Genomic DNA, 13,787 nt, shown 5'->3' with positions numbered 1-13,787 from the left:
TGATAGAGGTCAGTCAATTTTTTTTCTGAAATAGATATCCCAAAACCATTTATTGAAAATACCATCATTTTCCTACTGTTCTGTAATGGCATCTGTGGTAAAAATCAAGTATCCACATATGTGTGGCTCTATTTCTGGCTCTCTATTTTGTTTCATTAGTCTGTTTAACTGCTTATTCTACTAACTCTAGATTTATGGTAAATATTGATATCCTATAGAAGTCCTTCCACCAGTTCTTCTTTAAGCCTAAGTTATTTCCATATAAGTTTTAGAATCAGCCTTTGCATTTCCATATAAATTTAAAATCTGATTAACATATTTGAAAAAAAAAGCCTGTTAAGATTTGACTGACATTGCACTGAATGCATAGATCAATTTGGGAATAATTTACATCTTTACCATATATTGAGTCTTCCAAAATCTATGTGCAGATATTTCTCTCCATTTATTTACATTTGCTTAAATTTCTCTAATAATGTTCTATAGTTTATTTCTTAGAGGTACCACACACCATGTTAGATTTATTGTTAGGTATGAATTTTAAATTAGTATAATCTTAGTTTTGTTTTAGAGTCTACTTCATTTGATATTTATCTACAGCAGTATTTCTTTGGGTTAGTGTTTACATTGTTTATCCCTGTCCTTTTACTTTCAAATCTTCTTACCTTTATGTTTTACATCTGTCTCTTACAAAACATCATAAGGTTTTTAGTTTTTTAGTCCTACCTGACAAACCGTCTTTCATACATTCACATTTAATGAAATTGCTGATTCTGTATTTTAAATCCAAGAAAACATCGTTTCTAAAAGCCTACATTTATTAGATTTACCCACATATTGTCTACTCTTTTTACTCTTTATTTCATCATGAATCTCCAAGATTCCATCTTGTATTTTCCTTCTGTTTGAATAACATTTTGTAGAATATTTAGTTTGAGTCTCCTGGTAATTAATAATCTTATTAATATTTTAAAGCGGAGAAGTATCTGAAAATGCTTATTTAACATTTCTTCTTGAAGGATATTCTTGCTGTACATACAGTCTAGGTTAACACAGTTATTTTCTTTCAGCACTTTGAATATGTTCTTCCATTGTCTTGTGGCTTCCAATGTTTCCATTAAGAAACCATGTCAGTTCAATTGTTCTCTTTTGAAAGTAATCCCTTTTTTTCTAGTTGCTTTGATTTTTTTCTTTGTATTTGGTTTTAACTACTTTTACTACGATGTGCATAGGTGCTGCTTTCTTTGTATTTATTTTGCTTTAGATTTACGGGCTTCTTTAAGGGTGTGGCCAAATGTCTTACCAGTTTGGGAAAATTCTCATTTATTTCTTCTTCAAATATTGCTTCTACTCCGTAACTCTCCTCTTTTTTGGGATTCCAAACACACAATATGAGACTTATTTACTGTATATCCCCTATGTCTTTTATGCTTTTTTGTGTATATTCCTTTTTTAAATTTGTGCTTCATTCTATATAGTTTATTTGGACCTATCTTCCAGTTAACTTATTCTTTATTATTCATTCTTCTTCACTTTATTGAATCTGATGTTAAAATCATCTGTTGAGTCAGTTACAGAACTTTCTTTTGGTGCTGTATTAAATCTGTTTTTAAAAAATAACATCCCTGTCAGTTATCTGCCATAGCTCTCAATCTTAATATATTCTTGAACATAGTAAGCATCAGGGTTTTTTGGTTTGTTTGTTTGTGTGTGTGTTAGAATACTTGTTTTAAAGTTTGGTCTGATAATGCCAAGTCTGCAGAAGCTGGGATCTGTTTTTATTTTTGCTATTTTCATGTCCTTACCTTCTCACATGCCTGGCTATTTCTGTTTGTGAGGTGGATATTATATTTGAAAGACTCTTTGTAGAAATAATTTAAGGTCCTACATGATGTTACTTAGTCTAGAGAAGTTTGCTTTTGTCAGGTTTCTGGGACTACCTTATTAAATTTAAGTGATTGAAACGATTTGGAGGTAAGTTACTCTGCCTTCCAGGGCTGTTCTTTCCTCAGTTCGCTGTCACTCTTATATAATTGCAACCTTTGGAAGTGTTGAACCAATTAGGAGTTTACTAGCATTCACATGATCTTTGGCATTCTCTCAGCTCCAACTTTTTTACCTTGGTCACACAAGGCTATCCAGCATGCTGCTCAACCTCATAGCCTCCTATTTTGAAATTCATAAATGCCCTTATGAGAGAAATGATCCCAGTTGTTAGATCCTCTCTGCCCTTTATCAGGTTTCAGCCTTGTTATTTGTTCACTACCTTGTTGGCAAAGGTAATAAATTTTAAAATTTGATAGCAAATTTTTAAAATATTTTCTCTAGCTTTCCTGATTATTGTTAAGAGTTAGGGTTGATCCAAACTATCTAGTCTGCCATTACTAAAGTAGAAATCATTAGTTTATATATAACAATATTTATATATAAACAACTTTTATTGTGGTTTTACTGTGGTTTCAACAGGGACTAGAATTAGATGTGTCTTCAATTCACTATCTTAATCTGAAAGGCCCTTACTCATCTCCTTTCAAAAAACAAAAATGCCGATACAGCCTATATCCACAAACCCTTTGAAAAATGTGAATGAGAAAATTCTATCCAGTTTATTAGTAAACAGAATATGTAAGAGATATTGCTCCAACACCCATACTTCATTCTTTTAATTTTAAATAGTTGCACCTCATACCATTCAATTCGCTCTAACTCAGCAAATACTTAGCTACCTTGTTCATTGCATTCTAGTTGGCTTTAGGGTTATAATGGTGAGCAAAACCAAATACTGTCCCAGCATTCAGGGAGTTTACAGTTGAGTAGGGGTAATATATACTAATCATGTAGCAATTTAAATAAATGTAAAATTTCAACTCTAATGAATATTAAGAAAAGGTAGACAGGGACATGAGAGAGCGTAATAGGGGAATTGGATCTAGTTGGTTAGTGAGAAATGTCTTCCATGTGGAATTAACAATAAGCTGAACAGGAGCTAGCTAGAAGAACAAGGGAGAGAGGAAGCTTGCATAAAAAAATAATATCCCAGGAAGGGATAACAGAATATATCATATGGATACATCATAGTTGATTTATCTAGCCACCCACTGAAGAACATTTAGATTGTTTTGAGCCTTTTGCTATTACAGAAAATACATCAATGAATATTCCCACAAACAAGTTTTGACATAGTTTTGCAAGCATATCCTTATAATAATCAAGAATCCTTTCTTAATACATGTAATAGAGTTTCCAGTGATTTCCATTTCCATTTATATTTAGCTATAAGTTTTACTACACCTATTTTTCACATATCTCATATCTCCCTAACTTCATTTTGTTTTTTAAGCTTTTTATTTTGAACTAATTTCAAACTTACAGGACAGTTACAAAATAATACAAACCCCATACAAAGAACTCCAACATACTCTTACCCCCTTACATACCCAGATCCACCAATTTTGGCATTTTGCCACCCCTGTCATATGATTCTATCTACCTACCTACCTACCTACCTACCTACCTACCTATCTACCTGCCTACCTATCTATCTATGCACCTACCTATCTATTTTATGATCATTTGTGAGCAGGTTGTACACATCATACTCCTTGAACAAATAATACCTCCATGTACACTTCCTATGAACAAGGGATATTCACTCATGTAACCCCACCTTAAGTGCAGTTATCAAGATCAAGAAATTTAACATTGATTTAAAGCTTACATTCCATATTCCATTATTCTGAGTTCCAATAATGTCCTTTTGAACCTTTTTTCCTCCGTTCTTAGATCCCATCCAGTATCATGTATTGTATTTAATTGTCATTATCTCTTTAGTTTCTCTTTTTTTTTTTAATTTTGTAAACATATATACAACATAAATCTTCCCATTCCAATCCCTCCCAAGCATACCATTTGGTGGGACTAATCACATTCACAGTGTTGTGGCACTCTCACCACCATCCATTACTAGAACTTTCACTGCAAGGAGAAACCTTGTACTTATGGTGCCTCCATGGTTTCTGATGTGAAATAAGCACTTAATCTTATTGATGCTCCCTTGTATGTGACATGTTGTGTCTCTCTTGAGGCTTTCAGAATTCTCTCTTTATCTCTGGCATTTGACAGTTTGATTATAATATGGCGCAGTATGGGTCTTTTTGGGTTTATCCTGTTTGGAGTTTGTTGAGCATCTTGGATGTGTATATTCATGTCTTTTGTTAAATTTGGCAAGTTTTCAGCCATTATTTTTGAATATTCTCTCTGCCCCTTTCTCTCTTCCTTCTCCTGAGACCATCACAATGCATATACTGTATATTGGGATGTTTGATGGTGTCCCACAGGTTCCTCAGGCTCTGTTTACTTTTCGTCATTCTTTCAACTTTCTGCTCCTCAGACTGGATAATTTCAAATGCTTTATCTTCAATTCACTGATTCTTTCTTCTGCCATTTCCAATCATCTGTTGAACCCCTCTAGGGAATTTTTAATTTGTTACTGTATTCTTCAGCTCTGTTTGGTTCCTTTTCATAATTTCCATCTCTGTATTGATATTCTCTCTTTGTGTTCATTTGTCATTTCCCTAATTTCCTTTTTTTTTTTTTTTTTTTTTTTGTCCTTATTTTTCTTTAGCTTTTTGAGCATATTTAGGACCATTTAAAAAAAGTTTTTGCTGGAATGTCCCAGATCTGGTCCTCTTCATTGGTTTTTTCTAATACTTTAATCTTTTCCTTTTGCCTGGGCAATCACTTCCTATTTCTTTTTGTTTTGTAATCTTTCATTGGAACCTGGACATTTTGATATTTTAATGTGCTAATTCTGGAATTTAGACTCTGAGGCATTTGTTCCTAAGCTTGTATCCAGCCAGTGTTATGACAGAGCTTTTCTTGAGTGCCAGGTGCTAACAACAACAACAACAAAAAAAAAAAAAAAGAAGAAGAAGAAGAAAGAAAGAAAGGAAGGAAGGAAGAAAAGAAAGCACCTCTTCCAGTCTTAGCAGCTTGATCTGTGTGAGTGTTCTCTGTCAGGGATTATCCTTCCAGAGTTTACAAAAGAGCTCCAGGCTAAAGCATAAGGGCCTTTCTGGTTCTTTCTGTGCATGCATCTTGTCTTGGGCATGTGCATGTGACCCTAGGATTTCCTCCATTTACATGGGTATGAATGTTCCCTCTTCCTTGGGAAACAGTTTCCTCATGGTCCCAGGCACTGCATTGTATGTCCTGCAGTCAATAATCCCTTGCCCCACACAGTCACAGAATTATGTAGAAGAGTTCTGTGAGCTGCCTTCCACACACAGGGCAAGTTTTGAGACAGCAAGACTCTCAGGCCACCACCCAGACACTTTGGGCCAGACATGTATGCTCCCAGTATGTGCATGAGGGTTACTCTGCTCCCTTCAGAACCAGGACCAAGTATCTGCAATGGGAATATGGACTGGCACAACACTGAGCTGGTAAGGGGGTGGGATTGGGGAGGTGCAGCCAGGTTGCCACAAGATGCTTCCGCTTTTAAGTAGACTTTTTGTTGATTTGGTGCTTGCTCTGTTAATTCAGTCCCTTAACTGTTTTCCAGAGCTTTGACAAAGATGTTTCTGCCAGCTTTTGCAGATTGCTCAAAGCTTCTGTGGGTAGATGGAGCCCTGAAGCTTCTTACTCTGCCATCTTGACCAGGGTGGGGTCATTATCACTAGGTTCCTGAGGCTATATCATAGCAGAAACACCAGCATCTTGGTTTTGAACCCCAGTTAAGCAAAGGGGTGGTATCTGTTCATCTCTTTAATAGACCTTGCGGCTGATGTTGTGCACGTCGGGATGGGTGTCTCAAGTGAAGTGATGGCAGTGCTGCCCTCCTCCATGCTCACCCTATTCCCTCAGCCAGGGCAGAAGAGCAGCATGGTAGTGAGCTTCCTAGCAGGCACTGCGGGCCTCCAGCTTCCTGACAGACCCTGCACCACTCAGCAACCTTGTTATTTTGTTTTTGTTTTCATTTGGCTGTATTATTTCCTCAAGAGAATTAGCAACTTGTAATGCTCTATACCACAAGATGTACTCCATCTGCTCTGTGACTTCACTGTGGAATCTGAAGCTTAAGTATGTGTGGGAATCTAGAGATTCCTAAGTGAGCTAAGCTTTCTCTGCTATGTAGATGATTTATCCTACCAGTTGAGTGAAATGCCTTAGCAGAGAGATGGAGAGAATGAGACAATCAAAGATCTGTACTCAGGTGCCACCATCTTTCCAGTATCTCCCGTATTCTCAGAATGTGCAACAAAATGTTTCTATATAAAAATCCCTCTAGAGTCAATAAGAATAACAAAAAAATCCATGCATATAACCCAGTAGAAAAATGGCAAAAGACATGAATTGGCAATTTACAAAAGAGAAATAAGAATGGCCAATAAATACAAGAAAAAATGTTCAATAGTCATCATGAAAATACAAATTAAAATTTTAAAACTCTATCCTATAGAAATTTTACTAAATAATTTTTCTTGTTATTACAGAAATAATAAACATTGATAGAGCCAGCACTGTGAACTAAGTACCATGCATACAAAATGTAAACTGATATAGCCTTTTTGGAGGCTATTAATATGAGATTTAAAATTTTAAGCATGAATTGACCCAGATATTCTATTTCTAGGAATTTACCCTATCGAAATAATCAAGAAAACATTATTCTTGATTTCCTTTTATTGCTTTACTTTCATCTGACTTATATATTTACTGTTATCTTCCCCCCCACTATAATAAAAACTATTGAGAGCAAAGACTTGTGTTCCCTGGTGAATCTTTAATAAATAACACAGTGCCTTGCTTGTTAAAAGAATGTGCAAAGATTTATCTATAACTATTTTCAAAACTGTAGGGCTTAAAAGTAAAACCTTGGAAAAAATCCAGTATCTAACAGCTGAGGATTGGTTAGACAAAGAATGACATGAACTACCATTAAAAATTAGTCTACAACAAAACAGTAAATATTCATGATACTGTTAGATGGGAAAGGCAGGTTACAATACTTTATGACCTGATTTTTGTTAAAAAGAAAAAAAAATCTATGTACATATGCTGAGATAGAAGACAGCTAACACAGTGTACATCAAGTGTTAACAAGTGGATATCTATAAGATGGTGGGTTTATGGGTGACTTTTTTTTTTTTTATTTATGCTTTTACATATTTTTCAAGTTTAATTTTTATACAATGAAAATAATTCTAAGACAAAACAAACCAAAACCAAAACTTCTCCTTAGTTTCTAGTTCAAATGAGGCAAAATCAAATTTACCTTCTGCTTCTTCATTATCAGAAATCAGTTCATCATCAGAGCATATGTTGAGAATATTAACCAGCATCTCTGTGACTATATGATAAGACAAAATAATCCAAATTTTACACAATTAATAAGACACTTTCTCTAAAATACTGTGGACTTCTAAGTAAACAGACATATTAAATAAATGTAAACAAAAATGATTTGCCATTATTTTATTAAGACAAGTATATAACAAGTAGTATTAATTGTAGACCTTCAGATTTATACAGAATTAGGGAGTGTACATGCTCCAGTAAAAGTCTGGAGTCTTTGAAGATTCCAATGCATAACTGTTTGATTTTCTATTGAGTCCTTTCCCCACAGTGAGTCTTCTCCTCACTGATATGTACATAAAAAGATTTCCTCCCATCTTACAAAGAAGTTAGGCGAAAAGGCCTATGTTCAGTGGGCTTATTTTATATTTGCATAGCTAATCTGTGTAGTTGTACAAATAAAATTCTAAGGAAAATATTTCCTCCTTAATCTCCTTAGCACTGAAGAAATCATTGAAGGGATGGGAATGGTATAGTGACTATGTTATTTTAACAGCATAGTAGGAAAGCTACTTTAAATTAATATTTAGAATATGAAAAGCAAAATACATAAGACTCTACCTTTAACAACTGATTAAGTACCATTAAATATCTTTGTAGGGAAAAAGCAAAATGGAAAACATTCTTGATAACTCAAAAACATTTTTCCGAATCAGTAGGAGAGCTACATGCAAATCTAAAGGTGCACTCAATCACAAGTTAAGACAGCTGGTGGTCCAGATGCTTTATTTTTCTTACCTTTCTCCCCAACAAAAGGCAAGGACCATGTGAAAACATCCATAAAGTTTGGAAGCCAATAGGGGTGTGGAGAACAGTTAAACTGCCTGATGTTCATGACATTATTTTCATATTTCAACACAGCAGCTAAAAAGGAAAAAAAAATCTGTGCATAAATGAACACGCCATAGCAACAGGTATGATTCATACAGCTGTATACCTACTAGAAAAGGGTAGATGAATGATTTTTAAGCATTTTATAATAGTTCATTCTTTTAAGAATTATTTCAAGAAATAAAGTTGTCTTAACAAAAGAAACAGCTCTGAGACTTCAAAGTATCACTGCATATTATTAACTATCTATACAAACCTCAGCACCTATATGAGAAAATTTCATTCGTAATTTTCTTTATAGGTTAAATGGTTAAAATTACAACTCTACTTCAAGGACAAATATCACTGATTATATAAACACAGCCTGTTTTGCTAGTCATTAGTCAGAGATTTTATTCTCTGGGACTTCACAATACAGAAATTATCCATTCATATTGGGGGATAGAAATTGTAAACTTGGAGCAATTATAATCAATGTTCAAATGTCAATTAAGTCATCAATGCGTGCAATATTGTGGATTAAAAAATGCCTCTCTCTCCTACACAAGTCAGTATATTGCCAGCACTCTATAAATATTTTTTAACCAGTTCATATAGTTACACTCATACTTTGGTGCCATACTGATTTTGTTAACATTTTAAAGTTTTAAAATCCAATTCCTTAATCTTCATGACTAGCAATGTTGTTTGCATTATTCTCTTAACTATCCTTTCGGTGGTCAAAAAAATAGAATATGGTTTAATGGTTCTCTAGACATAGGTAATCTCTTGGTTCCTGTTTGTTTGTTTTTATAGGATAACCTATAGTTATGTTCTCAAAATTTAAGTTATTGAATGTCTAAAATGTACACCACAGATTATAAAAATACATGAAAATAGGACCTCTAGCTCTCAAAAATCTAACAATGGATATAATGTACAGGCCCTATTATTTTTATGTATATGTATTTTATTTAGGTTAGGTGAATACATAATTATACAACAATTCCCTCTACTTACACAGGAAGAAGCAGTAAGAGCTGTATTTTAATAGTGAAGGATTAGAAACAAGAGCTGAAAAAAATGGTTTTGGGTATATTCCTAGTGGCCAGAAAAAAAAATTAAGAATAATAAATCTTTAAAAATCATGACTTCTGGGTATATGAGTACCAGTGAATATAAAGAATATGTGAGGAAGAAAAGAAACAATAAAAGAACGAGAAGAAGGAAAAGGAGGATAGAGTTTCCTTCTTAAAGAAAAGAGGTACTTATATGGGGAGTAAGTGGGTGTGCCAGTTTGAATGTATTGTGTCTCCCAAACACCATTATCTTTGATGTAATCTTGTGTGGGCAGACATTATCAGTTTTGATTAGATTTCCTTGAGTGTTTCTTTGGAGATGCGCCCCACCCAGCTGTGGGTGATGACTGATTGGATATTTCCATGGAGGCGTGGCCCCACCCATTTAGGGTGGGCCTTGATCAGTGGAGCCATATAAATGAGCTGACGGGCAGAGGGAACTCAGTGAAACTGAGAGTGAACTTTTGAAGAGGAGCTACAGCCAAGAGGGACAATTTGAAGAAAGCACAGGAGCTGCAAATGAGAGACATTTTGAAGATGGCTGTTGAAAGCAGACTTTTGCACTGGAGAAGCTAAGAGAACACAAATACCCCAAGAGCAACTAAGAGTGACATTTTTGAGGAACTGCAGCCTAGAGAGGAACGTCCTGGGAGAAAGTCATTTTGAAACCAGAACTTTGGAGCAGATGCCAGCCACATGTCTTCCTAGCTAACAAAGGTTTTCCGGACACCACTGGCCATCCTCCAGCGAAGGTACCCGATTGCTGATGTGTTACCTTGGACACTTTATGGCCTTAAGACTGTAACTGTGTAACCATATAAACCTCTTTTATAAAAGCCAGTCCATCTCTGGTGTTTTGCATTCTGGCAGCCTTAGCAAACTAGAATAGGGGGTATCACAAATGTTTCAAATGCCACATTTTCTGCCTTTTTCCTAAAGTATGCTTAAGAAACAACAAAGAAAATAAGATTATTTCAAGAAGATAAAGTTACCATTATGTCAAAGCTGACAGAAAACTCATACAGAATGGAGTGTGACTTCAAAAGTTTACTGAAGGAATAATCAAGAACAAATTCACATTAGAATGAAGGGAAAAAAAAAGGGCCGACAGTAGAGTGATTGCTCATTTAGGTAACATGTTTCAGTTTAGCACACTGACAAACCCATTGGGCAATCAATAGATACTGTTAATAATGAGGTTAAAAAAAGGAAGTGAGAAGGGAAAGGCTTCATCAAAAATATAAGGACTGGGGCTACTAAGCCTCTTTGAAGAAAAGTTTAACTGTAGAAGAATACACCTTTGATAAAGGAAAAAAACATCATAAAACTAAGTTGCTAATTGGAAATGCTAGGAAAAAGGAAACATGAAAGATTGGATTTAGGGAGAAGCAGAGAACTGTAGGATAGGTGAGACTCAGAGAAGAACATGGAGAAGTAAAGTGAAAACATAAAGCTTGGAAAAAACTTAAGTAAAAGAAATGCTTTCTAAAGATGTTTGGGGGAAGATGGCAGAGTAGGAACCTCCAGAAATCAGTCCCTCCACCAAAACAGCTATTCAAGTGGCAGAAAAATCTCTGAAAAAGCTCTTTGGAACTCTGGGGTCTAGTGAAACTTTTGCATTGTCCAGGAAGAACTGCATGAAGAGGTTTGTATTTTGGTAAATTTCAGTGAATTTCACTTTTTCCTTCGTGGCTACCATCCCCCATCCCCCCAAAATCTCTTGGCAGACAGCTGCAGGCATTGCAACCCTCATTTCTGATGAAGTTGGCAGGTTTCAGCATAGGCAATGAGGACACTGTCCTCCAAAAATTAGGGTTGGGTGATTTGATTGCTCACTTCTGCTTTTGATCAATGGAAGAGCCAACACAGAGGGTGGCCATTGTTTCAATTCCCATACAAAGAAGCCTGTGGAGGGCATTTAAAGGGACAGGTCTTCTCCCCTGAACCCCCATTCCCGGTTGGTAGCAAAAACAGTTTGGAAAAGTCACAAATGGATGGTTTCAGCCCTCAAGAAGCAAAAATCAGCAACTCCTGAGGAGCAGGAGATTTAGTTTACCAGAGATATCCATAATATCCATAATATCCAGTATTAAGTATCCATAATACTTAGTATGTCCAGTTCTCAACAAAAAAATTACAAAGCCTACGAGGAAACAGAAAAATGTGATCCATTCACAGGGAAAAAAAAAAAAAGAATATGGCAGAAATCATTCCTGAGGAAACTCAACACACTGAAACTATTAGTCAAAGACATTAAATCAACTCTCTAAAATATGTTTAATGAATTAAAGGAAACCAAGGGCAAAGTACTAAAGGAAATTAGGGAAAGTCTGTCTGAACAAAATGAGAATATCAATAAAGAGATATTATAAAAAGGAACCAAGCAGAATTTCTGGAACTGAAAAGTACAATAATTGAAATGAAAAAAAAAAAATCACTAGAGGATTCAACAGCAGAGTTGAGTAGGAAAAACAAAGAATTAGTAAACTTGAAGACAAGACTATTGAAATTATCCAGTCTGAGGTGCAGGAAAAAAAAAAACTGAAGAAAAATGAACAGAGCCCAATATTCCTTTGGGACACCACCAAGCATACCAACATACACATCACAGGAGTCCCAGAAGGCAAAGAGGGAGAAAGGGCTAAACATTTTTTGAAGAAACAATCACAAAAAATGCCCCAAATCAACAAAAGACATGAATAAACACATCTAAGAAGCTCAACAAACTCCAAGAAGGATAAACTCAAAGAAACACACATTATAGTTAGATTGTTGAAACCCAACTACAAAGAATTTTGAAAGCAGTAAGAGAAAAGCAACTCATAACATATAAAGGATCCCCAATAAGACATCTGATAAATGTCTCAATAAGATACATGATATCTTCTGCAGAAACCACTGAGGCCAGAAGGCAGTGGGATGACATATTTACAGCCTTGAAAGAAAAAACCCGTCAACCAACAATTCTATATCTGGCAAAACTATTCATGGAGAATTAAGAAGAAACCTGAGGAAGTTCATTACCAGTAGACCTGCCCTAAACAAAATGCTAAAGAAAGTTCTCAGAGCTGAAATGAAAGAATACAGATAGTTACTCAAAGACATAAGAAAAAATAAATAACATTAGTAAAGGTAATCATTAAGAAAACTAAAAGATATGTAATAAGGAAAAAAGAAGGAAATAAAAAAAGGCACACTACAAAAAATCAACTAAATACAAAAACAAAAAAGCATATGACATACAGAAAACAAACAGTTAAAAGGCAGAAGTAAACTCTTCCTCACATTAAATGTGAATGGATTAAACTCTCCTTTAAAGGCAGTGATGGGCAGAATGGATTAAAAAAACAGGATTCATCCAGTTTGCTAGAGACTCACTTTAGATATAAGGTCATAAAGAGTTTAAAGGATGGAAAAAGATATATGCAAATAGTAACCAAAGAGTGGAGGATAGCTATATTATTGTCTGACTAAATAGACTATAAGTCAAAAAAAAAGGCATTACATATTGATAAAAGTTACAATATAGCAAGATGTAAAACTGTAAATGTGAACAGGTTAAACTCTTCAGTCAAAAGGCAGAGATTAACAGAATGAATAAAAAATCATGACCCAACTACATGGTGTTTACAAGAGACTCACCTTAAATCAAAAGACACAAATAGGTTCAAAGCGAAACACTGGAAAAGAATACTCCCTGCAAATAGAAACAAAGAAGAGCAGGGGTGGCTAAACGAATATCAGACAAAATAGACAAGTCAAAAACTGTTAAAAGGGACAAAGAAAGACACTATACATGATAAATGGGTCAATTTATCAAGAAGATAGGATGATTATAAATATAAATGTATGTACCTAAAAACAAAGTCCCAAAATATATAAAGCAAACATTGATAGAATTAAAAGGGAGAAATAGACAGTCCTATAATAATAGTTGCACATTTCAATTCACCACTTTCAATAATAGGTAACAGATCTAAAGAAAAGATCAATAAGGAAATAGAGGACAACACTATAGATCCTTTAGACTTAATAGTCATCTGTAGAACAGTTCACCCAATAGCAGCAGAATACATATTACTCTCAAGAGCACATGAATCATTCTCCAGGACAGATCATAGATCAGACCATAGATCAAGTCTTAATAAATTTAAGAAGACTGAAATCATATAAAATATCTTCTCTGACCACAATGGAATGAAGCCAGAACCAATAACAGAAGCAAAACTGGAATACTCACAAATATTTGGAAATTAAACAATACACTCTTAAACAACCAATTGGTCAAAGAGTAAATCACAAGGAAAATCAGAAAATATTTAGAGATGAATTAAAACAAAAATGCAACATACCAAAACTTAAGATGCAGTGAAGGCAATGCTGATAGGGAAATTTATGGTTGTAAAGGACTATCATAAAAAAGAAGAAAGTTCATAACTGGAAGAACTAGAAAAAGAAGAAAAACAAAACCCAAAATTGAAAGAAGAAAGGAAATAATAAAGATTATAACAGAGATAATGAAATAGAGAACAGAAAAACAAC

The 13,787-nt window shown here is 34.6% G+C and overlaps 1 protein-coding gene across 2 annotated transcripts in view; it reads right to left on the bottom strand.

Moving 5' to 3' along the window:
- PPP3CC (protein phosphatase 3 catalytic subunit gamma) overlaps positions 1–13,787 on the bottom strand; it is a 128,226-nt gene that overhangs the window by 35,874 nt on the left and 78,565 nt on the right. For both annotated transcript variants that reach the window (XM_037813097.1, XM_037813098.1), the window contains exons 9-10: positions 8,095–8,220; positions 7,277–7,351 (exon numbers count right to left, since the gene is read on the bottom strand). In XM_037813097.1, the coding sequence (XP_037669025.1) occupies positions 7,277–7,351; positions 8,095–8,220 (201 nt within the window). The remainder of the gene's footprint in view (positions 1–7,276; positions 7,352–8,094; positions 8,221–13,787) is intronic.

The sequence above is a fragment of the Choloepus didactylus genome, chromosome 20, assembly GCF_015220235.1.
Source record: "Choloepus didactylus isolate mChoDid1 chromosome 20, mChoDid1.pri, whole genome shotgun sequence".
Lineage (NCBI taxonomy): Eukaryota > Metazoa > Chordata > Mammalia > Pilosa > Megalonychidae > Choloepus > Choloepus didactylus.
The sequence above is the reverse complement of the archived record's forward strand: the minus strand, read 5'-3'. Positions and strand labels throughout refer to the sequence as shown.